The 25,703-nt window shown below is 41.0% G+C and overlaps 1 protein-coding gene across 1 annotated transcript in view; it reads left to right on the top strand.

Annotated features, from left to right (window-relative positions):
* Nucleotides 1-25,703, top strand: part of NDFIP1 (Nedd4 family interacting protein 1) — a 39,723-nt gene that overhangs the window by 12,125 nt on the left and 1,895 nt on the right. Inside the window, exons 2-7 of the mRNA XM_037062906.1 lie at nt 2,173-2,260; nt 7,827-7,957; nt 11,085-11,172; nt 12,046-12,170; nt 14,069-14,135; nt 21,241-21,346. Coding sequence (XP_036918801.1) covers nt 2,173-2,260; nt 7,827-7,957; nt 11,085-11,172; nt 12,046-12,170; nt 14,069-14,135; nt 21,241-21,344 — 603 coding nt within the window. The 3' untranslated portion in view covers nt 21,345-21,346. The remainder of the gene's footprint in view (nt 1-2,172; nt 2,261-7,826; nt 7,958-11,084; nt 11,173-12,045; nt 12,171-14,068; nt 14,136-21,240; nt 21,347-25,703) is intronic.

Here is a 25,703-nt window from a genome sequence, read left to right on the forward strand (position 1 = left end):
AGTGAAGTCCTGGGGCCTTCCCAGTATGTAGTCAGAGTGGGTGTTTTTTGCTGTTTTTTCTTTTTAGTTGGAAATAATATTAGCACATGATTCTGAAGGGGTAAGTTTTTGTGGAGCAAAAAATGTCACCTGTAAATGTTTTTTTGCTCACTAAAGAGAAAATGGGGGTTTCTGAGATGGTTGGAATTTCTTTGCTCTGTTATCTGTTACCTTGGTGTGGGATGATCAAATTTCTCATTTCCAGGTTGCTAGGAAACAGGCAGCCTATCTGTAGATACTGGCATGTCAGACCTCATTATTCTTTGGACCTCTGTATTTCTTAGAATTGTCATGCTTGCTTTCTAAAACCTAAATTATGCAGAGGCAACATGATTATTTGACCGAGATCAGGAAACATAAAACAGGTCAAAGATATCAAAGCTGGGTTTAAAAACCGTCACTAGCTACAGTATATTAAGGCAACATTTTGCCTGTTTTTGCAGCAGACCCTTCTTTCTGCGACATTCCCAGGGCACCAGAACGGTTAGGTGGAAGTAGGCTGAGATAATACCCTCTCCAGAACTTCAGATAATGTTAAAAAAAAGTATTCCAAGTGAACCGTGGCCTCGGGAAGTCTATTTAAATAGTTGACTGATACAGTGTCCTGGGAACATTGGCTTCACAATAGCCCTTCTGCCTATACGTCTTTCTTTAAAAGGAGAATGCACCATAGATTACAATAATTTTGGGAATGCTTTAAGTTTAACATTAGATTACAAGAGCTTTAAAAGTGTGATCAGATGGTAGATATTTATGGAAATTTGGCACAGGAATTCATTTGAAATTCAGTGCTTTGCAACATTAATCAGGAAAGTTTCACTGGCTTTTGATTTTGGATGGCATAGGAATTGGAAACTGAGGTGGTCGGTTACAATTTAATGAGTTAGGGAGCTCTACTTCATGTTGTGAGCGGTCAGGCTCTCTGTTTCTCTCTCTGAGTTCAAGATGGAGTTCTTTGGAGCAGGTGCTTTGGAGGTGGTGTGTCGTGTGAGTGGCTCGGTTGACTGTCTGTATTATGATGATGGACAGCCAGGACCAGACCCCAGTGAGTACTCTTTACAGAGTGATTCCCATTCGCAGCCAGTTTATCTTTGAAATGAGCTGTAGTCTGTTGTCACACTGGAAAAATTCAACCAGATGTTTTTGTTCTGCGAAGATGAATTCGGTAGACCAGCCACGTGGGCAATGGCAGGAAGACGCACTTCCAGGGTGAGTTACAGTAACTCACTGAAGCCGTAGATTTGACTGGTGAGAAAGTTGCTGAGATGTATTGACAGAGGTTATATGTAGAATTAGGTAGAATTTCATGTTTTCATAAAAACCTCAATTTAAGATCTAATTTCTATGCACAAACTGAATATAACAGTGAACCTTAGTTTGCTGTGATTTGTCTTTGTCTTACTATATCATTATCAGATTATTTTTATAACTTAAAACTTATACGAGTGATAAATGTTCATTACAAAAACTGAGAACATACATAAAAATTTTTAAAGAGCCCCTATGATCACCTCACCTGAAGATAAACCATGTAAACTATAGATGGTATCATGCTGGACCTTCTTTCCATTGTATATATTTGGTCTTTCAGCACCAAATTGAATGATGCAGACTGTTTGGTAAATTTAGATTTTCTTCATGTTAACAGTGTAGCATGAATATCCATCTGCTCAAGTCATCAAATTTTCTTTGTTTTCATTGTTAGTCTGCTTAGTAGGCTTTTGTGAGATGATCTATAATTTATTTCATGCTTCCCATGACTGGAATTTACGTTGTCTCTAATTTTTGCTGCTTGGCATTTGCAGGGTGGAATAAAGTAGGTTTACTGTTGTTTGTAAGGAAAACAACACAATACTTAATTAATAATAATGCAAGGACAAAGTCTGTGTTCCGCGTCCTCAGAGCAGAAACCTCCTTTTGCCCCACCCTGTGTACCTCTACCTTTTGGCCTCTGTCTGATTCTCTCCTTAGGGTGAATTTCTGGGAGTAGGGTACTTCGTAAAGGAGCTGCACTTTTTAAGGCTTTTGAAAGACATTGCCAACTACCTTTCCAGAAAGGCTATTTCAGTTTTCAGGTTCTTCTGTCTTAACTGGCTTTGTACTTACATTAAAACATGAAATTTTTCTGTTTAGTTGCAGAATGAGGAAGAGCCGGGAGAGCCGGAACAGGCCGCAGGTGACGCCCCTCCTCCTTACAGCAGCATCTCTGCCGAGAGTGCAGGTAGGTACCGGAGGCGCCGCTGCGCTGAGCTGGGGCTGGCGCTCAGCTGCAGGCCGCAGTCTAGTGAGTGTTGATTGGTGATTACCTTTGCTTCAGCTTTCCCTCAGTCATCTAGGACATTGTGTTTAGTTTGTGGCCTGAGGTGAAGAAACTCATTTTACTGTTTAAAAAACAGGTGAAACCCCATTTCAGTGTAGCTTTTTTATGGAACTCCATTTCATTTCAGCAAACTAAATGTAGAAGAAGTAGAAATTCGGGAACCAGGTGATCCCCTGATTTTTGTTCTTTTTGTAGTTTCCTCATTGTCTCTTTTTGTTCTTTGTGATTTTAGTACCTATGGTATAGAATATAGTATGTTACATTTGTTTATGCTAGTAAATTCTTAAAAAAAAACAAACTAGAAGTCTCCTAGCTCTTTCATTCTGTTCCTCATAATTTAAGTGTTTCTCATAGTTTAAGTCCTCCTTAATTTCCTTTCTTCCCATTTTATGCCAGATTATCTTTTTACTTTTCACAAATATGTGTAGAGGGATGGGGAAGAAAAAAAATCTCAATAGCTGAGGACTTTTGGTAACCAGAGCTTCCTGATAACTGTTCTGCTTTAATTGCTGAAAGTTGACCAGTTTTAACAAAACCTCTTTCATGTTTTCTAAAACAGAACTGAGGCGGAGTGGCTAGTTTGTGGCTCGTGGGGGAGGGGTGGAGAGGCAAACTGAAGGCAGCCTTCATACCAGATAGCCTCGGAATGCTTTTCAAACAGCCCTTCAAGCAGCTGTTGTCGTTTGATGTGAGGTTAAATCTATTGGTCATCTTGCCCTGGCCAGGTGGCTCAGTTGATTGGAATGTTATCCTGTACATCAAACTGTTATGGGTTCAATCCCTAGTCAGGGCACATACCAAGGTGGTGGTTCCATCCCCACTCAGGGCAGGTGCGGGTGGACAACCAATCGATGTTTCTTTCACACCAGTGTTTCTTTCTCCCTCTCTCCCCTTTTCTCTCACCCCCTCTCCCTCTCAAACCAACATGCCCTCAAGTAAGGATTTAAAAAAATCTATTGTGCTCTGGCTGGTGTAGCTCAGTGGATTGAGTGCAGGGCGGGTCTTTGAACCAAACAACCATGGTCAGGGCACATGCCTGGATTGCAGACCAGTTCCCAGCAGGGGATGCACGAGAGGCAACCATACATTAATGTTTCTCTCCTTATCCCCTTCCCTTCCCCTCTGAAGATAAATAAATAAAATCTTTTAAAAAATAGATTGGTAGTCTCTGTGGCCCTGAGGTTGCCATTATAATCAGGAGGAATTTAGAAAATTTCTCACCTCCACTCTGGCTTTAAATTCTGACCTCTGTCTTCTTGGATTAGTTAAGTTACTTTTATTGTAAGTATCTGAAACTAACAGTGCTAGCTTACAGTTTGGGGAGAATTCTGAGGTGTCTCATGGAATTAAACTGAGACAACAGCAGCAGGGCTTGGGGAGAGTTGCAGTGCCGTTTCCTGTGCACTCATCTCTGCCTAGACCATCAGTACTGGTCTTCAGTAAGTGTGTTAGTGGGAATTTCAACTGACTGGTAAGAAATTGGGTTCCTGTTTCATTAATGATAAATGTCCTTTATGTGGATAGGTGATTGTTCCTGAATAGCTTAGTTTCTACTCTGTGTGAAAAGTTATAACTATTTTAGAGAGAAATTTTTCTCAACCACTTCTTTCCCTTATTCACTGACATCTGCTGTTCTTGTTTTGAAATTTTCTTTATGATCTAGGGATTACAACAGAAGTAGTCTCTGGGAGGTGTTCTGTTCTGTACTGTGGTGATGCTTTGATTCACTGAGATTTGTAGAACTTTTTGACTCAAGAATCCAGCCCTGGCTGGTGTAGCTCAGTGGATTGAGCGCGGGCCTGTGAACCACAGGATTGCGGTTCGATTCCCAGTCAGGGCACATGCCTGGGTTGCAGGCCAGTTCCCGGTTCCCCGCAGGGGATGCATGAGAGGCAACCCTACATTGATATTTCTCTCTCTCTCTCTCTCTCCCCTTCCCTTCCCCTCTAAGATAAATAAATAAAATCCTTAAAAAAAAAAAGAATCCAGCTACCCCCCCCCCCCCGCCCTTGCTGTGGGATCATGTCTCATTTTGCTGTCACCTGCCGTCCTTCCCCTCTTTCTCTTGTTTTCATTCATCTTGCTGTGGGCCTAACAATGAATAACAAAACTTCTTAAGATTAGGTATAAAGGAAAGGTAAACTGTAGAATAAGGCCTGAAGAACTCTCTCTTGAATAAAGTCTTTGGGTTTTGTGGCATTTTATCTGACTATACAGTGTCCTTAAAAAACAAACAAAAGAACCTTAACTTCCTAGGTCTCTGTGAGCTCTTTTAGTTCCAAGTCAGGGAAATAGGTTTTTCAAGATCATAAATTACTCAAGACTGTTAATTTTTTATTGTTTATGAACTAGGGTTTTCCATTTTCAATTTTTTAAAAGGAAATCTCTAAAATGGCTTAAAAGGCTCTCTCCCCTTTATTAAATTGACATGTTTTTTTAAGATGAATGTTTACTGTGTGTACTTATTGTCCATTTACAAGAAAAACAGAAGCAGAATGCAGCACACAAGTCGGGGGGGTCACAGCCATTGTTTTGTGTATTCACCTTCTGTATTTTAATTTGCAATGTATGAATTTGAACAGTGTAACAAATTCTGGTTTTTTGTTCTGAATGTATTAAATAAACTTGAAAAGATTATCATTAAACTTTACATGGAAACTTAAAATTTTATGAGATCTATAAGGGTGGATTCCATTTTTAAAAAGACTTTATTTATTTTTAGAAAGAGGGAAAGGGAGGGTGAGAAACGTGGGTATGTGACAGAAAAAGTCACCCGTCGCCTCTCACACACCCCAAACTGAGGACCGAGCCTGCAGCCCTGGCCTGTGTCCTGACCAGAAATTGAACAGGTGACCTTTCAGTTCGTGGGATGATGCCCAACCCACTGAGCCACCCCAGTAAGGGCTGCATTCCATTTATTAAAAAACCTTTTGAAATAGGGAAATTAAAAGGTTCTTGTTTTCCTCAACTCTGAAAGTAGTAGATATCAGTTTTATTCATCTATTAAAAATTACTATGACAAGTGGGCTAACTCAACTTGCACACTTTTCTTGGCGATGTGACTTTAGTATGATTTGATGAAAAGAACACATTTTATAGAAAGTTATATATGGAATATTTTATAATATATACATTCATGTGTGTATATGTATACATGCATATATGTGTGTGTGTATGTTAAATGGTCATTTTGACATGGAAAAAACCAAGTTTCTTAAATTGGATCAGGTGGCAGCTTTAGTTTCAGTAACACTTTTCTCTATATTTTCTGCTAAAAGCTTTGATAATTTATTTTTTCCATTTAGATCTGCATTCCGTCTGAAGTTGTTTTTTCTGTCTAGTGTGAGGTAGCAGTTAAGATTAAGTTGTTTTTCCAGGTGATATCCAATTGGTCCAGCATCATTTCCTGAAAAACCATTCTTTCTCCATTGTGCCACAGTGTGGTCTTTGTCACAAAATGGGTGGCCGTGTATGTGGGGATCTGCTTCCAGACTCAATATTCTGTTCTTTGGTCTATTTTTTTAATCTTTGTGCTATGCCCACTGTCTTAATTTGTGGAGTTCCGTAACCTGAATATCTGCTACAGATCCTTGAACCTTTTTGTTCTTTTAGATGCTTTGGCTCTTCCTGGCTGCGTCCATTTTAGAATCAGTTGGTCGGTTGGGATTCCATTGACTCTGTGGATCAGTTTGAAGAGAATTAACCTCTTTATAGTGTTGCGTCTTCCAGTCTGAAAATATGACATCTCTCTCCACTTATTAAGATCCCCTTTAATTTCAATAATATTTTGTAAGTTTCAACATAGACATCTTGCATATTTTTGTTAGATTTATTCCCAGATATTCAGCATATTTTGGTGCTATTGTAAATGGTACATATATAATCTTACTTTCTGTTTGTTGCTGGTATGTGGGAATATAACTGATAGTTTATTAACTGTGTATTCAGAGACTTTGCTAAATTCTTGTATTCCAGTAGCTTGTCTGTAGATGCNATGCTTTGGCTCTTCCTGGCTGCGTCCACTTTAGAATCAGTTGGTCGGTTGGGATTCCATTGACTCTGTGGGTCAGTTTGAAGAGAATTAACCTCTTTATAGTGTTGCATCTTCCAGTCTGAAAATATGACATCTCTCTCCACTTATTAAGATCCCCTTTAATTTCAATAATATTTTGTAAGTTTCAACATAGACGTCTTGCATATTTTTGTTAGATTTATTCCCAGATATTCAGCATATTTTGGTGCTATTGTAAATGGTACATATATAATCTTACTTTCTGTTTGTTGCTGGTATGTGGGAATATAACTGATAGTTTATTAACTGTGTATTCAGAGACTTTGCTAAATTCTTGTATTCCAGTAGCTTGTCTGTAGATGCTCATGGGTTCTCTCTGTATACAGTCACATCACCCATGGTTAGGGACAGTTACTTCTTCCTTTCTAATTCTTATATTTCCTTTTCTTGCCTTAATTGCATTTACTAGACCTCTGAGATAATGTTTTATTAAAGTTTGATAGTGGACATTTTGTCCAATTCTCTACTCTTGGGGTGGAAGGCTTTAAAAAACTTACCATTAATTATGACAATTTACCCTAGGTTTTTTGAATACTTGTGATCAGATTAAGGAAGTTTTTTTTTAAATTCCTAATTCACCAAGTGTTTTTTTATTAGTAGATACTGAATTTTATCAAATGCCTTTTCTGTCCATGTGAAGAGAATAGGATTTTTTCTTTTTTCTGCTAATGAGGTGAATTATATTGATTGGTAATTTCAATAATTATCAAATTATAGTAAAATTGGAAGTTACTTACAATTGACCAAAGAGGGAAAAAGGAAAAAAATGTTAATCTTGATGAATGATAGGAATTTTTTCCAAAATTCTTGTTTTTTCAAAAATTGTATAGAAATTTAATTCATTTGTAAATAGATTTTCTTTAATAATAAACATTGAATCTTTTATAATAGAATTCAATGAGAATGAGGATACAGCATTAAGAAGAGGAAATTAAAGATTTAATGCAGATAAATAATGGTTCTGTAACTAAGTTACCTTAGGCATGCCATAAAAAACAATGCATGGAAAAAATAATATGAAAGAATTAAAGTACCAAAACAAACCCATGAGAAACGAATTTTAACTTCTAGGTTGATTCTCATGTTTATAAATGGGAGGAAAACCATGGCACAGATTTGTTTTTCTTACACCATTATTATTATTAAATGCCTTTGTGAATTAATTGAAAAAAGTGTTCAAAGCTCTTAGGAGAACAAAGAGTCTGGAATTTAAATAATTGAAAAATAAATAAATTTAGAAACCACTCCTACTGTCTTATTCGCACACATCTTTTGATTTAATTTTATATGTGCTGTTACAATGCCTGTTTTTTGTTGGCCAGAGTTAGGGGGAGTCCTTTCTGTCCTCTGTGTAACTAAGCATCAGATAACTGTGATTTCCTTTTTATTCCGCAGTGTATTTTGACTACAAAGATGAGTCTGGATTTCCAAAGCCCCCATCTTACAATGTGGCTACAACACTGCCCACCTATGACGAAGCTGAGAGAACCAAGGCCGAAGCTACTATCCCTTTGGTTCCTGGGAGAGTAAGTCCATGGGAATCAAGTTATCTTCATTATCCAGTTTGATTTACTACTTATGATTGCATTGATTAGTAAAAGTACATCTAATTTTTAACAACAAGCACAATTTCTTTTGGGAAAATGAACTCTTACCTTTTTCTGAAAATGATGGGGTAAAAGGTACAAATGAACAGAAAATCACTAGTCAAGCCAGCTCATTTTTTCTGTCTCTTTTCTGCTTCCAGCACTTTTGTCAAGTCTCCTGGAATGGCGGAGTGTCTTGGAACAGGAGCTGATGTAGGAAATACACTGACTTTGCCTTGATTCTGCACACTTAAGTCTTAGTGTTGGGTAGATAGCTGTTAGAGAGGTCTTTGGAGATAATAAATAAGTGCAGCCTTATGGAATTAAACTCACAAAAAGGTCCTAACAATCATCTAAGAGATGGCCTTTGTGCCACCAGCAGTCCAGACTGTGCCATCTGTGGGGGCATAGTGAGGTCAGACCCCATCTGGCGTGGTGTTAATTCACGGGAGTGCAGGTGGAGTGAGATGAAAGCTAGCACTCTTGGCTTTTGATGTCAGACCTGTAAATGATGTAGATGTGGTTTAAATATTCATCCAGGCTGAAGTTGATACAGGTAGGGCCTTGGGCCAGATCTTGGGAGAATAAGGAGCAGGATAGTGTCCCCAGAAATGTGGGGTGATCAGGGCTCCAGACCCTAGTTCTGGCAGGAAACTAGAGTGAAAGATAAAGAACTGAAGCTCAGTCTGGGGAATGCAATGCCACAGGCTCTAGGCATTCGGGCCGCAGGGTAGCGAACTGTTTACAGACCGTACCTTTAGGGGTGGAGCTCCTAAAACCTGTGCTTGGCAGAAATAATAGTTTGTAAGTCTTAGTCTAGGCTGATTCTACATGGCGGTGTGTATTCAGTTCTTGTAGGTTCTCCAGGGAGAAACTAAGAACCCTTGTGGAGCTTACTGCCTGAGGACAAAACAGTCCTAATATAATTACCATGTATTGGAACCGAAAAACATGATTGGTTTGTGCTTAGTGCTTTTATATACTGTAGTGTTTTGTACGTTATTTCCAGCACTCACAGTAACCTCACAGGATAGAGATTATATTATCCTCATTTTGTAGATGCAGAAACTGAGTTCCAGAGAGAGGAAGTAGTTTGCTCAAAGGCTTGTAGCTAATAAGTAACATAGATAAGAGCCAAACACAGAAATTCTAGATTCCAGAGTCCTTGTAGGTACTCTGTAGACCTGTTGGAATATATGGCAGCTGACCTATGGAAGTAGACCAGGAGATTAGCTCTGACTAGTCACAGAACTCTTTAGAATACTTTCATTTCACAACTGTGCATGCAGAGGTAGGCAAAATGGGTTTACCGTTGTAATACAAATAAATAATTAATAAAGAATAATACAATAATAAACTGTTTTGTGTACTCACAACTGTGAACCAGCTTTTGCCCACTCCTGTATTTAGAAGCCTCTTTAAAGGGCTGTTATTCAGCAAACCCAATAGAGCACTCTTTCATGCAGTGCGTGCTGTGTATTTTGCAGTGGGTATGTAGAAAGCTTTGTGTAAGGGAACCTTCCTGCCAAACAAGAGCTTAAAATCCAGTTGGGGAAAAGGCCTACAAATACCCGTATCTGAGCAGCAACACAGGAGCGTGAGCAGTGAGTGAGGACTGTGACTTTTCACTGTGTGATCCTGGGGAAGAGGGTGACTAAGAAGTCTAGAGGGAAAAGCCCAGAAAGCAGGTGTAAAATCAGCCAGGTGCAGGACAGGTTCCGCGGGTATAGTCATTGGCTTTGCTTAAGCAAAGAGTTTGTGAGCAGATCTGTAGGTTGCAGGATCTCCTGAATGTGAAGCTAAGGCATTTAGATTATGTGTAGGTCTCATAGAAGCCTTCTAAGTTTTTCATTTTTTATCTTCACCCAAGGACATTTTTTATTGCTTTTAGAAAGAGAGGAAGGGAGAGAGAAAAACATCGATGTGAGAGAGAATCATGGATTCATTGCCTCCCATCCACACCTGGACAGATGATTGTACATGCCCAGACTGGGAATTGAACCTGTAATGTTTTGGTTACAGGATCACGCTCCAGCCAACTGAGCCACACCAGCCAGGGCTTCAAAGTTGTTTTTTTCTGAGCAGGGGTGTGGTAAGACAACTGTGGTATTTTAGAAACAATACCTGGCAACAGTTGGTAGGAGGCGTTTGCAAATACAGACGGTTCTCAACTTTCGGTGGGGTTACATCCCGATAAACCTGTCGAAGGTTGAAAATCCTGTGTGTTGAAAATACATTCAATACACTTACCCAGCAAATATCATAGCTTAGCCTAGCCAGTGTCTATTAACGCACATTACTTTCACACCACTGTATAGCTGAAAAATCGAAAGTCAAACTATCACAAGTTGGGGGCTGTTTGTATTAGAAATCACTTCCATGCAAAAAACAGAATTAGTTTCTAATTTGGCAAAGCCTTGTATGTCCTGCTAATATGGAGCCAGAATTCTCCGTACTAGTGTTTAAAAAATATGAAACACATTCTTGCAAAAATTTTGGACAGTAGAAAAAAATGTGCTAAGTTAGAAATGGAAGCTGCCACTGACCCTTCCCTTTTGCCAATTCCCACCCCCCAGGGGAAGCCCTGTTACCAGCTCATTATGGATTTCCAAGCCCCTTTTCTGTGTAGGGCAAATTCTGACTGCCCTTCAAGTTTTTTGTTTGTTTAATTTAAGGAACCCTCATTGGACTGTGTACAAGTCTGCCACTTTTATGTGTATGAAAAACATTTTATTTAGAAAACTGGAGAGAGAAGAAAGATTTTTTCCCCTCTAATTATATCTTCCTTTTAGGAAATAAATGAAAAGAGTAATTTAAAAAAATTAGGTCTCTTTAAAATTATTTTTATTGCAGTAACTAGGTTTACAACATTATATAAGTTTCAGGTGCAAAATGAAATTTTAAAAACATACTGAGCCTTACTGCTCATAGTTTTGAATTGAGTCAAAGCAGTACATTTCTTCCTTGGTACTTACTACTCTTGTCCTTTTCTCTTTTTCTAGGTGTCTTTCCTTTGCCTGTAAAGAATTCATTGTGAATTTACCGTATTTTTTTTCTTTTTGTGTAGGATGAGGATTTTGTGGGTCGGGATGATTTTGATGACGCTGACCAGCTGAGGATAGGAAACGATGGGATTTTTATGTTAACTTTTTTCAGTAAGTACATGCACATAGCAGAGCCTCTTCCCACAGAGCAGACTGCTTTGGATTATGGGTGAATGTGACTGAATTAAAATAACTAGTTGAACTAATACTTTAATACACTATAATTATTTGGTGATCTTTTACTGAAATGTCAGAGCTTAGTACACTTCTAATATCTTTTCTCTTCATCTTCTACTTCAGTGAATACCTATGGAAAATATTAAAATGACTAAATAATTAAAGCAGTTATTAAAGCAGTTATTTTTGTATGAGCTAAGCCTCATCTCTCAGGTCTGCATGGGCCGCTTAGCCACACTCCTACTTGTACCTGCCCTGGTGAATAGAAATTAAGTGCCTTTAATTAAGTTTGTTTTGTAAGCTTCTGTTTTCTAACAGATCAAAGTCAGCATGATTTCCTCCCTTGGTGTTATTTGCATTTATCATTCCATGTGCCTTCCTTAAAAGTGAGCAATTTAATTGCTTTTATTTGTTGTATTAAAAGAGACGAAGGAAATGCCACGTTTTTAGAGGCCATGTTATGTAAGCTGTCAAAATTTGTAGAAGCAGGAGGGATGAATAACTTGAATCAGATTACTTGGGAGCAATAATTTAATGTTTAAAGCATCTATTTACTGAAGTATAACACATACGGTAAAGCCATACGTATACTAGTTTGGAGAACGTTGGGGCAATGTTGAAAGTGAATAGCTGGAGACATCAGTGCACCACCTGGTGTTCAGAGGGGATGTTTGCCTGTTTGCTGCGGGCTGTGCGGGCGTCTGTGATCCTTGGGAAAGCCACTGGATGAGGGCACGTCAGCGGGCACGCTGGCTCTGCGGGTAACAAGGCAAGTCTGACATCTTTTTTTCCTCTCTGCGTTCACAGTGGCATTCCTCTTCAACTGGATTGGGTTTTTCCTGTCTTTTTGCCTGACCACTTCAGCTGCGGGAAGGTATGGGGCCATTTCAGGATTCGGTCTCTCTTTAATTAAGTGGATCCTGATCGTCAGGGTAAGTCATTTGCGGGGAAAGAGAGGCTCCGTAGGGAAACCTTAAGTAGAATAACTTGGAATATTTGATTGTTTCATTTGCTTTCTTTGCATTATGTCAACATTTTAAATGATTTCTGGTTTGTCCTTGTTCTGGTGTCATGAAGTTGAACCTAAATCACTTTGCAGCTGGCTCATGCATGCAAGTTTTCTAGTCAAATCTAGTGAATATTGGTGGTCCAGGGACATCTATCCTGTAGGTTTTTTACCATGAAATACTTTCTTTGTTTTTAATGTTTATAAAATGTATTTGTTCTGAAATGAGTTGTTTTATAATAAGAGGAAGGTTTTATTTTAAAAAATACAGGTGTCTTGGTGTTTTTGGTGTCTTGTCAAAAGCTGTCCTTCCTTTCATTACTTTGGTTTTAGGGCACCTCCCCCACCCTCGCTTTCCTCCCTGCTGCCCCCTCTCTTCCTTTGCTGTCTCCTTGCTCCCTTCCAGGGTGACCGACAGTGGCGTCACTGGTCACGCTGAAACGTTTGGGGAGTCAGAACTGTTCAGCAAGTGTTACTCCATTAGGGGCGCCTATCTGTGAAGTAAATTAGAGATATCTTCAGTGATTGGTTTGGAAGTTAGCATTTAGAATTATATTAAGTGATTTAAAATTAACAAAGATCTGGTCTCTTAAAGTGTCCTCTGATTTCAAATAAGTTAATTTCTGACAACTTTGTAGGTAAAACCAATGTATTTATCATGAATTGTCATTATTAACTAACTAATGGGTGTTGACTGACCAGTGGAGTTTATCAAACTTATTTATTCTAAAGAAGTTGCTAACATTTTTTAGGATTCCAGGTTCCTTTGAGAGTCTGGTAAAAGTTACAGGTTTTTTCTCTGGAAAGCTAATATACATACTCATCTAAAATGAGGACTTTAGGTTAAGAACCCAAGCCCTTAAAGAGGTTCTTCAAATTGAAAAAAAATAGGTTTTTCATTCTTTCTCTAAATCCTGTTATATTAAGAAATAAAACACAGTATTTTAATGCTCAAACTGTGTTACATTTTTGAACACCAAAACCTCTAATAGAAAACAGAGGTGAAGTAAGTTATCGATTTTTTTTACTAAATTTTAAATGAAAAAGACTGAATTTTAAACTAAATTTAAAGAATCAATTTGTGTCAGGATGATCTTGTCTTGGTCAGAAAACTTAGTTCAGAATGGCTTGGAAAAAAGGAGGTTAGTTGTATCCGTGCTTCATTGGCGTCATCAGGCCGACGTTTCCGTGGGGCGTGGCGGCACGGCCGCTCCTTCCCGAAGTGAAAGGCACTGCACCGGAAACACAGGGGTGCTCGACAGAAGAGAGGGGACTGTTGCTTCGTTTCCTTTTCTCTTTAAGAGCAAGGAAACCTCAGCGGTCTTCAGCCCCCGTGTCCAGAATAACATCGTGTGCCAGGCCCCAGGAAAGGAATGAGATTATCACGATACACATTAGGAGGCTTTCAGGTCAAGGCATGGCTGAATGAGTAGGAGTGAAATCAGGGCTCATCAGAAAGGAGGACAAGCAGCTGGTTTTGGAGCTATGTAAGCAAAGTAAAAATATCATTAAAATATATTTCTAGAAGGACCAATATATTATGTGGGAAAAGATTTTAAAAACCAAACAAGATTTGAACACTTAAAAAACAAGAAGTCAGTAAAGGCTGAAAACTATCATTTCAAGATTGCTTTTCCATAAAAGTAAATATATTTGTTTATATCATAAGTATTTCAAACCAGTAATATATAAAATAGTTTATTTTTAAGAGCTAAATGACACCGTTTGTATACAAAAAAAGTCTTGCGTTTTTTGTGCCCATTAAGTTAAAATGTGAGATTGTATCTGCTAAGCTGCTATGAAATGTTTTGTTGTATTTTTCAGTTTTCCACTTATTTCCCTGGATATTTTGATGGTCAGTATTGGCTGTGGTGGGTGTTCCTGGTTTTAGGTAAGTGCTTTTAACATAGACAAAGGAAAGAAAAGATTATGTTAAATTTTAGAAATAAAATTACTTTTAGTAAACCCTCATCTTGCTTGCTACCCTGTAATATGTTAGTCAGCAATAAGTATAATTTAAACACTATTTTTTACAAAGATCAGGCTATTGTCACCATCAGAATAACAAGCATGTTAATAAAATGTTTCTTAGCCATGGCTGTATAGCCATGGGTGTATAGCTCAGTGGACTGAGTGCGGGCCTGTGATCCAAAGGATCAAGGTTTGATTCCCAGTCAGGGCACAGGCCTGGGTTGCAGGCCAGTTCCTAGCAGGGGGCGCACAAGAGGCAACCATACATTGATATTTCTCTCCCTCCTTCCTTTCCCCTCTAAAGATAAATAAATAAAATAAAAATGTCTCTTAGTAGTTGTAGGTTTTTTGTAACCCATTCATTTTCACTTATCAGGGTCCCCAAGTGACCAGTGGGACAACACTGATAAGATAAGATGACTCTGTAGTCTGTGGATTTTTTTCCCCTTGTGAATTATTGCCATAAAGGGTTTATAAACTTAACCCCAAATTGCTTATAAGCATGTTGTAACCAGCAGAACTACTTATGAGTACGTGTGTGTGTTGGGTCTGTCAGTAGAAGGCAGAAAAATCTATGACCCTGCTAGACATAACTTCTGGGAGAACAGTTGCTGGGTTCCAGAATTCTGTAGTTTATTATTAATGAGAATAAGGATGATTTTTAATGGGTACAAGGCTTTTTTTTGTATAAACCAGACATTTCAGGTTGTCTTTAAGATTTTATTTTTGACTTTTATTTATTTTAAAATCTTTTCTTCCAAGATATTTTAAAGCAAAGAAATGAACATTGAGGTAAATACTGTTGGCTTCTTCATTCTTCATAGAGAAAATATTTTTGGTAATAACAGACCTCCATCATTTCTATACAGCAGTAGCAGGGCCATCCTGTGGCTCTTGAAGATATAGTTGCCTTGCTCTGCTTCTGTGACAGCACTTCCCTATTTCCTGTTTTGGGCCTTTCTGTCGCCTGCTTAACTAAGATCTTGGGGACTTCTGGCCAAGATGGAGGCATAGGTAGACACACTATGCACAACCAAAATAAGGACAACGATTTAGAAACAAAATAACAACCAGAACTGACAGAAAATTGAACTGTAGGGAAGTACAACAACCAAGGAGTTAAAATAGACACATTCATCCAGACCAGAAGGAGGGGCGGAGTCAGGTAGCTGGGTGGAGAGGGTTCGAGGCACAAAAAGTGGTGGCAGTGGGCGCGCAAGGTAGCAGCTGATGAACCCTGGGCGCGGGGTGGCAACAGGCAGACCCAGTGAGGTAGCAGATTGTGGAGCGGGACATGGCATGCAAGGCTTACCTGGCGCCCCACATTCACACGCAGATAAACCAGGCAAAACTGGGGAGTGAGACAGACTGCACACCCAGGGCCCCAGCGCGGGAAATAAAACCTCAAAACACTGATTGAAAACACCTGTGAGGGTTGAGGTGCTGGGAGAGACTCCCAGCCTCACAGGAGAGTTCATTGGAGAGACCCACAGGGTCCTAGAACATACACAAGCCCACCCACCCGGGAACCAGCACCAGAAGGGACCAGTTTGCTTGTAGGTAGTGAGGGAGGGGACTGAAATCCGACAGAGCATGGAGCAAGTGCCATTGTTTCCTCTCGAACCCTACCCTCACATAGTGTCACAACCCAGTGACTGGGTTGCTCTGGTGAACACCTAAGGCTTCTCCCCTCATATGTAACAGGCACAACAAGACAAAAAAAATGGCCCGAACGGAAGAACAGATTAAAGCTCCAGAGCAAATGCAACTAAGCAGTGAAGAGAGAGCCAACCTATCAGATGCACAGTTCAAAGTACTGGTGATCAGGATGCTCACAGAACTGGTTGAATTTGGTCGCAAATTAGATGGAAAAATGAAGGCTACGCTAAGTGAAATGAAGGAAAATGTGCAGGGAACCTATAGTGATGGGAAGAAAACTGGGACTCAAATCAATGGGGTGGACCAGAAGGAAGAAAGAAATAACCAAACAGAAAAGAATGAAACAAGAATTCAAAAAAAAATGAGAGGCTTAAGAACCTCCAAGAAAGGACTTCCGCCAAGATGGAGGCATAGGTGGAAACATTGTGCCTTCTCCCACAACCAAGTTTGAATACAAACAAAGGTTTGGAGAACAAAGACACAGCCAAAGGACAGAAAATTGAATTATATGGAAGTCCGACTACAACTAACCGTGCAACCGGGACGGTAAGAGGGGCGGAGCCAGCAGCGGAGCAGGGTCGGGCAGGACAGATCCCCCGACCTAGGTGAGCAGGCAGCCCGGAACCATTTGGGGTGTGGGGCAGACTGACCGCGGTCGCACATTTGCGCATAGTGAGACGGACCGCGCAGGCCCCAAAGGGCGAACCCAATGGTGGAGGGCTGACGGCAGTGGCACACTTGAGTGCGGTGGAACGAAACGCGTGGGCCCGGTGACGGTGGGGGCCGTGGTGGCAGACGCAGTGGCAGGTAGCAGACGGCATACCATAGTTCCTCTTTGACCCCGCCCCCACATACAATGTCACAACTCAGCAACTAGTTGCCCTGCTCTAGTGAACACCTTAGGGCCCCGATCCTGCTACAGAACAGGCACGAACAGCCCAAAAGATGGTGCAAGAAGAACTCAAAGTCCCAGAGCCGATAACTCGCAGCGAATCGAGAAATTGCCAGCCTCTCAGAAGCACAATTCAAGACACTTTATCAGGATGCTCACAGAACTGGTTGATTATAGTCACAAATTAGAGGAACATATGAAGGCTAAACTAATTGAAATGAAGGGAGATGTCCAGGAAACCAATAGTGATGGAAAGGAAACTGGGACTCAAATCAGTGGAATGGACCAGAAGGAAGAACAAAACATCCGACCAGAAAGGAATGAAGAAATGAGAATTCAAAAAAATGAGGAGAGGCTTAGGAACCTCCAGGACATCTTTAAACATTCCAACATCCGGATTATAGGGGTACCAGAAGGGGGAAAGAAACAGCCACGAGTGGAACACTTATTTGAACAAATAATAAAGGAGAACTTCCCCAGTCTGGCAAAGGAAATAGACTTCCAGGAAATCCAGGAAGCTCAGAGAGTTCCAAAGAAGTTGGACCCAAGAAGGAACACACCAAGGCACATCATAATTACATTAGCCAAGACCAAAATGAAGGAGAGAATCCTAGAAGCAGCAAGGGATAAGGGGACAGTCACCTACAAAGGAGTACCCATCAGACTGTCAGCGGATTTCTCAAAAGAGACCTTACAGGCAAGAAGGGGCTGGAAAGAAGTATTCCAAGTCATGAAATCCAAAGACCTACAGCCAAGATTGCTTTATCCAGCAAAACTTTCATTTAGAATGGAAGGACAGATAAAGTGCTTCTCAGATAAGGTCAAGTTCAAGGAGTTCATCATCACCAAGCCCTTATTATATGAAATGCTAAAGGGACTTATATAAGAAAAAGAAGATGAAAAATATGAACAGTGAAAGGACAGCAAACACACAGTTATTAACAACCACACCTAAAACAAAAGCAAACCAAGAGGACAGCTAGATCAGGAGTGGAACCATAGAAATGAAGAACACATGGAGGGTTAGCAACAGGGGAGTGGGAGGAGGAGAAGAGGGGAGAAGGTACAGAGAATAAGTAGCATAGACGGTAGGTAGAAAATAGGGGGAGGGCGAGAATAGTAGGGGAAATACAGAATCTAAAGAACTCGAGACACGTGGTTATAAATTAAGGGGGGGAGAATGGTGGGGGAGGGAGTGTGGGGGTGGAGGGGAATAGAACAACTGTAATGGTATAATCAATAAAATATATTTTTTAAAAAAAGAACCTCCAGGACATCTTTAAACATTCCAACATCTGAATTGTGGGGGGCACTAGAAGGGGAAGAGGAAGAGCAACAAGTGGAAAACTTATTTGAACAAATAATAAAGGAGAACTTCCCCAGTCTAGCAAAGGAAATAGACTTCCAGGAAATCCAGGAGGCTCAGAGAGTCCCAAAGAAGTTGGACCCAAGAAGGAACACACCAAGGCACATCATAATTATATTACCCAAGATTCAAATGAAGGAGAGAATCCTAGAAGCAGCAAGAGATAAGGGGACAGTCACCTACAAAGGAGTTCCCATCAGACTGTCAGGGGATTTCTCAAAAGAGACCTTACAGGCAAGAAGGTGCTGGAAAGAAGTATTCCAAGTCATGAAATGCAAGGACCTACATCCAAGATTGCTCTATCCAGCAAAGCTTTCATTTAGAATGAAAGGGCAGATAAAGCGCTTCTCAGATAAGGTCAAGTTCAAGGAGTTCATCATCACCAAGCCCTTATGATATGAAATGTTAAAGGGATATACCTAAGAAAAAGAAGATAAAAATATGTACAGTAAAATGACAGTAAACTCACAATTATTAACAACCACATCTCAAATAAAAACAAACAACTAGAGCAGGAATAGAATCACAGAAATGAAGATCACATGGAGGGTTAGCAACAGGGGGGTGGGAGGAGGAGAAGGGGGGAGAAGGTACAGAGAATAAATAGCATAGATGGTAGGTAGAATATAGGGGGAAGGCAAGAATTGTATGGGAAATGTAGAAGCTAAAGAACTTAAGACACATGGAAATGAACTAAAGGGGGGAATGTGGGTGGAAGAGCGTGTGCAGGGTGGATGGGAATGAAGGGGGGAAAATGGGACAACTGTAATAGCATATCAATGAAATATTTTTTTAAAAAAAGATCGTCGCCGGCAGAGCTGCTGAGGGTCTGTCTGGTACCGAGCAGCACTGGGCCCAGCCAGGCGCTTAATGTGTTCAGGACCCACCTTCTTTGTCTAGGGTGATAGCCATACATTGCTGATCCCAAGTTTTATTTAGAAAATACAAGTCAGTCATGCCATCCCTCCGCTCCCGAAGAGCATCATCTACTCTACTTTCAGTCATTGGAAGTTCAAGGAAAGAGAGTGATTCCCTCCCCCACGATTATTGAGAAGCTCAGTAATGAAAGTGATCTATAGGAGAGTTACTTTGGAGGAATAGTTCCTTGGCTTGCTTGTTCTCTAAACTGTGTCTTTAAGAGAAAGGCTGACTTCTCTTATTCCCCTAAGCTTAAAGTCCAAGCAGATCCTGAATGGACCAAAGAAGAGCCATTAAGTGTATTTTCAGGTTGACTGTTGATAGTATAGACAATTTAAAGAAATTTAATAGATGGATTTCCTTTTTTAAAAAAAGATTCTATTTATTTTCAGAGAGAAGAGAAGGGAGGGAAAAAGAGAGGGAGCGAAACATTGGTGTGTGAGAGAAACACTGATTGGTTGCCTCTTGTTCACCCCCAAGTGAGGACCCAGCCTGCAACCCAGGCATGTGCCCTGACCAGGAATCTAACTAGCAACCTTTTAGTTTGCAGGCTGGCACTCAGTCCACTGGGCCACAACAGCCAGGGTTGATTTCCTTCTCACGTCAAAGTTTTATGGGAGATAAATTTATATACTTTATAATTGATCATTCTTGCTATCTTACTGCTTACTAGTAAGCAAGAAACAGTGAGACTTTGGATGTTCACTTAGTGCACTTGGACCTAGTGTTTGGGTCATTTTTGGAAGTTCTCTTGCAGGAGAACCAGCTATTGGGGGAGTTTTTCCTGTAAGACCCAGGCCTGTGCAGAGTTCTTAAGCTGGCGTCTCATAAATTGCATCTGGCCTGTAGTTGTGGTTTGTTTATTCAACAGTTATTTTCAGAAGCTTTTAAAATTAGTTGCCATCATTCAAAAATGAAGAATTTTCACATAAAACGTGATTTCCCCCCTTTTTTAAAAAATGGGAATATCTAGCAACACTAGTCTAACTCCCACATGGTGCCTGCTCTTTTTCAGGAGCCGAGTTGTAGCTTCTCCTCCTTACAGGTTATGTGCTCCCCAGTTCACTGGGACTCACTCGCCCAGCTTCCAGGGCTTGGCCCCTCCTCTGCAGTATTACTGCTTTTTTCATTGACCAGAACAGTGTTCATTGAGCTCAGTGCTGACAAGTCTTGGTTACTGCCAAAAATCAGTTTTGTCTGAGCACAATGAGTACTACTCAGTATATTTTAAAATGTATCTAAAAGAAGCAGGTGCCTAGACCTGGGGAGCGGGGGGCGGGGGGGGGGAGCGGACAAATGGGTTGTGGCTGCTGATGGGTAAAGATTTTTTTAAGGATGATAAAAAAAGGTTCTAAAATTATATTATGGTTTTGGCTATGGAACTGCATAACTATACTAAAAGTCATTGAATCATACACATTAAATAGGGGAACTTTATGGTATGTAAATTATATTTCCATAAATAGAAAAATTCACGTTTAAAAATGTATGTAAGATGCAGGGACCATCTCTAGAGGAGGGGGTCCCAGAGTGTCTGAGCTACAGCGGAAGGGGCACATCACCTTCCAGTGACTCTTCCGAGAGGTGCCAACTTCCGTGAAAGTATAGATTCTGGTGTAGCCATACAAAATCCGTCTTACTCTTTTTGTATGTATTTTTTGAGAATAAAGGAATGAGTTTGAGTTGAGAAGCTAATGGCTGCGTTAGGTAAGGCAATCCTGACATCTAGTGGTCAACATTATGTACTGTTGCTAGTAAAAAAATCCTGTGACAATAAAGGATGAAATTTCTTTTTACTTAAGAAAAAAATTTATAGCCTCTCATTTGGGGGCTGGGGGCAGGGTTAATTATCTTGGAATGCTTTTTTGATATTCAGAAGATAGGCTTTGGTAATGCTTTCACTGAAGCTTTCAAATGTAAGTGGTCCCATCTTTTTTATTTCCTTTTAGACCAATTAGATTCTGAATGTGCAAAAGAGACTTTTATTTGGCTCTTGAGATGAGGTTTTTCTCACTGAGAAATGAGAAACTCGGTGTAGAAATCCTTTGGGGACCTGGGAAGAACTTGTTTATGTTTTGCTAGTTTTTAGCAGAAAAATTATGAAATGGAGCTATCAAAAGGGATGTTTTGGGGGAGGGGACTTAATATGGAAATTATGAATTTATTCTTGGCCTTTCTTTTTTAAATTAGGATTTCTCCTGTTTCTCAGAGGATTTATCAATTATGCGAAGGTTCGGAAGATGCCAGAAACTTTCTCAAATCTCCCCAGGACCAGAGTTCTCTTTATTTATTAGAGGTATTAAAGAAAAACAAACTTTATTCTAACCTCAGCGTAATCATGGGAAACACCGCAGATTTCTGTTGAGGTTTAGACTAGAGCTACCTCCTGTGGTGGGGGCAGGGTAAGGGGAGGGTCAGGGAGCCACGGCCCTTTTCGAAGAGGGATGTTTCTGCACAGAGCTGTGGGAAAAGGTGAGTTAGGAAAGTGCCACAGGAGAAAACAGTGTTCCGGGCTGGGTCTGGGTAGTCATCTGGGAGCTGGGATATTGGGCTGGGACTCGGGGTTGTGCCAGTTCTGGAAGACAGTGTCGGGAAGGGAACTTGCAGGCCTAATCACTCAGTCTAATTTTGCAGGGCCCCCAAACCCCTGAGCCAAGAGAGACCATGGGCTCTTTAGGAACTCCTTTTGCCCAGGCTGCCAAGGCTTCCATTTCTTACAACTCAGTCAGGAACCTTCCTGACCTCAGGTTCTCTGAGCCTTGTTTCAGGGTTACACCCTGATTTGACGACTCTGGTGGTTAGAGGCTCAGAAGAAAGGAAGGGGAGAAGGACCCTTTCCCTGCTCAGAACAGGAGGAGCTGGCTGTGCAGGGGCTTTCTGGTCGCAGGTGTTTTTTCCCCAGAGGCCAACTCCATCTTAACATCAGTAGCTTCGGAAAAAAAAAGAGATAGTGGGTCTTGGAAAGAGTACCCCAGAGAGGTCTGTCTAGTACCAACATCTATCTGATAGGCCTTCTTGGACTTCACTCTTTGTTCCTTAACACTGTTGAGCATGTGGATCCACCAGGCCGGGCTCCTAGGTGTCTTGAGCAACCCCTGGAGCCCTGGACAGTCGAAGGCCTCAGGCAAGGCTTTGTGAAGAGTGTAGCACTTGAGATAAGCTTTAAGTGATAGGTAGAATTTATATTAGTGGAGATTAGCTAGGGCAGGGAAGAATTTCAGAATCACCTGAAACCCAGTGGAGAACAGAAATTGCCTAGGAATTAAGAAGCCTGCTGGAGGGACAGCACTGTGACTGTAGCAGAAAGGAACGTTTCGGGGCAGGGCTGGAAAGCCAGGTTGAACAGCTGTCTTGTTCTCAAGTATCTTGAGTACCAAGCCCATTTGCAGTGAAGCCGATAGGATTTGTGGAGCAGCATTTAAACCTGGTGACGAGTTGGCTCCATCCAAGGCTAACTCCGTGTGAACGCTGGCCGTTTGCTCTGTGTTTGCTGTCGGGGTATCATGGTTTGTAGAGCTAATCGTACACTAAGAGTGGCATTCTCAATTCTGAAGATGCGTTTAGGTCTCAGAATGCATGTTTCTAGAAAAGAAAGTATTCACCATATTTAATTTGCCAATTGGTAGGATGGCATTGAAACTTTTTAAGCAACAGAAGGCATTAGTGATAGGTAAACTCAGATACATGCAGGGTAAGGTATGTTCATCAGGCATTTCTTACGAAGGTTAAAGTATTCAAAGAACTTAGCTTTGTGTTGGTTAAAGTTGGTTCCTTCAAGGGAATATGTGCTTTATTTAAAAATGAAATTTTAGTTATTAAGAATACCAGTGTGTTTATGATTTTTTAAAAAAATAGTTACAGTCTGTTGTGTGTTTAAAAGTGTGTGGCGCGTCCCGAATTTGAGGTAGGTTACAAAGTCTGAACACAGAAGGACGTCCACGCAACTGGCCTCCGCCCTGAGGCCAGGGCCAGGCCTTTCTTTGTGTCCAGGAGAGGAAGTCTTGACTGTGAGAGGCTTGTCAGGGGTTCTGTGTTGTTCTGTGCCGTTGCCGTCGCCATCTTTTCCCGTGTCTTACTGTATTTTACAGTCACTCTCACCTACCGAAAATTCAGAAGTTGATTCTTTGGGGTTGCTGCTGTTCGCCTTCTTACAAAGGGCACTGGGATCAGCTGCAGACTTGGATTTCCCCTCATCCAGAATATACTGGGGGGACAGCTTTTTTAAGACAAATTTTCTCTGAGTCTTGTCAGAAGGTAGCTTTGAATCTCCACATGGGTTGAGAGCACATCTCTGTCTGTGCTCTTCATTTTTACGTTAGAGAGAGAGTTCCATTTGTACTAGGGGTTGCACACCTTCACCTTGCTTCTGACACCTAACAAGTAACCGGGTGGGGCGCCTGAGCTTCTCCGTGTTCCTGAATTGTTAAGTACTATGTAGGGTTTTAGCAGTTGGTGAATTTTGTTTTGATTTTCTGAAATCTCTGAAACGTTTGATGGGAGCCTCCCAAGTGTGCAGTAAAGCCCCTTCAGGGCTCAGCCTTGAGCTGGGCAGCCGTGAGCACTGTGGCAGCTGTGCTGCTCAGCGGGGCCTTACTGCCCTGGGCGCTGTCCACACCCGGTGTTTCAGAGCGGCCCATTGGAGGGCTCCGTGGGTTTCTTTGCTGTCTGCCGGCTTTGCTGTTCCAGTGGATTTGAAATCCTGCCGTTCCCGACATGCCCAGAGGATTCAGAACTCTAAATTAACGGGGATTTAGAGCAGTGTTTAGAATTCTGTTGACTTTCTTACCAATTTTCAGTGTCCCCAGAGGGGTAAACCATAATATCCCGTGAGACTGAATTTCTTTTGTCCATCGACAGGGATAAGAACTGTCCATCCAGATTCAAATATAGAATGTTTCCTTTCTGTAGTTGAGAGGAANTTACTGCCCTGGGCGCTGCCCACACCCGGTGTTTCAGAGCGGCCCATTGGAGGGCTCCGTGGGTTCTTTGCTGTCTGCCGGCTTTGCTGTTCCAGTGGATTTGAAATCCTGCCATTCCCGACATGCCCAGAAGATTCAGAACTCTCAATTAACGGGGATTTAGAGCAGTGTTTAGAATTCTGTTGACTTTCTTACCAATTTTCAGTGTCCCCAGAGGGGTAAACCATAATATCCCGTGAGACTGAATTTCTTTTGTCCATCGACAGGGATAAGAACTGTCCATCCAGATTCAAATATAGAATGTTTCCTTTCTGTAGTTGAGAGGAAATCGAGTTTAATTAAGTTTAAAGATGTGTTAGAAAACGATCACGTATAAAGGTTTTATTTTCTTTCACTGAGACTTCTTTCTTTAGTGGACATGTCACTGGTTAAAAACTAGCTGGAGGCTTACTTTTTGCCAGAAAGACAAAGATAGAGAATGCTTAAAATAACTTTGCTAAAATAATAACTTAATTCCCATGCTATACTAAGATCTATCATTTTCCTGGAAAAAGTTATAAGAATAGCGACTGTTCTATTCAGGCCACCCAAAAGAAAGCGTGCACACAGGCACACACCTTGCAAAGACCCCCAGGGGCCTCCTCCTAATGAGCCGAAGTAGATGTTACAAAAGCTGACCGCTAAATCTCACCTGCTACTATCACAGGGGCAGCTTCCAGGCTCCCTTTTGAAGCCCATTTAAGGTTAAAAAAGGAAATCTGGGTTCCTACCCCACAGCAAGGAAAGCCAGAAGGAGCTGCTGGCGGTGGCAGTCGGCATCACGGGGAAGTGTGACCGCGAGGAAGCAGAAAACGCAAACGTTCCTTCTGTTGTAAAAAAGAAACATACTGTCTACATACATATCTGAAATGCTGAAAACTGTAAGGAACAGTTCTGTTCAGGCCACCCAAAGAAGGCGTGACACAGGCATGCCTGTGATGTTCACACTCATTTCCCAGTTAACTAGAAAGTAAATTTTATGGATTATCACTCTCCCTGGTGGCGCCAGGTAATCGAGGGGTAATTAAGTAGCTGTAAGGTGGTAACACAGTTGGCTGGTATGTGAACTCTGTTCCAGAAGCACTTGTGCACCTGAAAGGTAATAGATTATAAAATTCTGTTACCTTAGCAACAGCTCAAATAGGAGGAAAGAGGATTCGCAAGCCCCAGCATTAATGAGATCAGAGGCCCTTTGTAATTTGGTGGTCTCTGCTGTGACTGGGTCAGCTGGACCTTGCTGGGCATCAGACAGTTTAACTTTTTCCAAATGCTTTCATTTCCCCCTTTTCTGTACTGTTCCCCACCTCCTAATACCTCTCTTATTAGAGAAAATTCACCTCAAGTTAGTTTGATTTATTGGACTGTGATATAAAGTAGCAGGTCACAGAAATGTTTCCAGTGCAGTTTTTGCTTTTAAAAAAATCAGTGTCCAAGAAGAAATTGTGTCTTCCTCTTGAAATTAAATGATCTGTGGCTGTTTGATTCCTTTTGTTTCTGAAGCGTGATCTGCCGTTTAGTAAAGACATCCCCAGCCCTTGAAACCCCTCCAGTTCCTGTTCCCCCACTGCTTGGTAACAAGCTGTGAGGGGGGTGATCTGAACAGGCTCCCTCCAGGCCTTCGGGAGCAGAGAGTGCCTCTGTCAGCAGGCTTTTTCATCTGGAGTCTGTGTGGTGGTGAAGGTCCCCTGTAGTGAC

Source organism: Sturnira hondurensis, unplaced genomic scaffold (assembly GCF_014824575.4).
Source record: "Sturnira hondurensis isolate 20B ecotype Veracruz unplaced genomic scaffold, ASM1482457v3 Scaffold0001120, whole genome shotgun sequence".
Lineage (NCBI taxonomy): Eukaryota > Metazoa > Chordata > Mammalia > Chiroptera > Phyllostomidae > Sturnira > Sturnira hondurensis.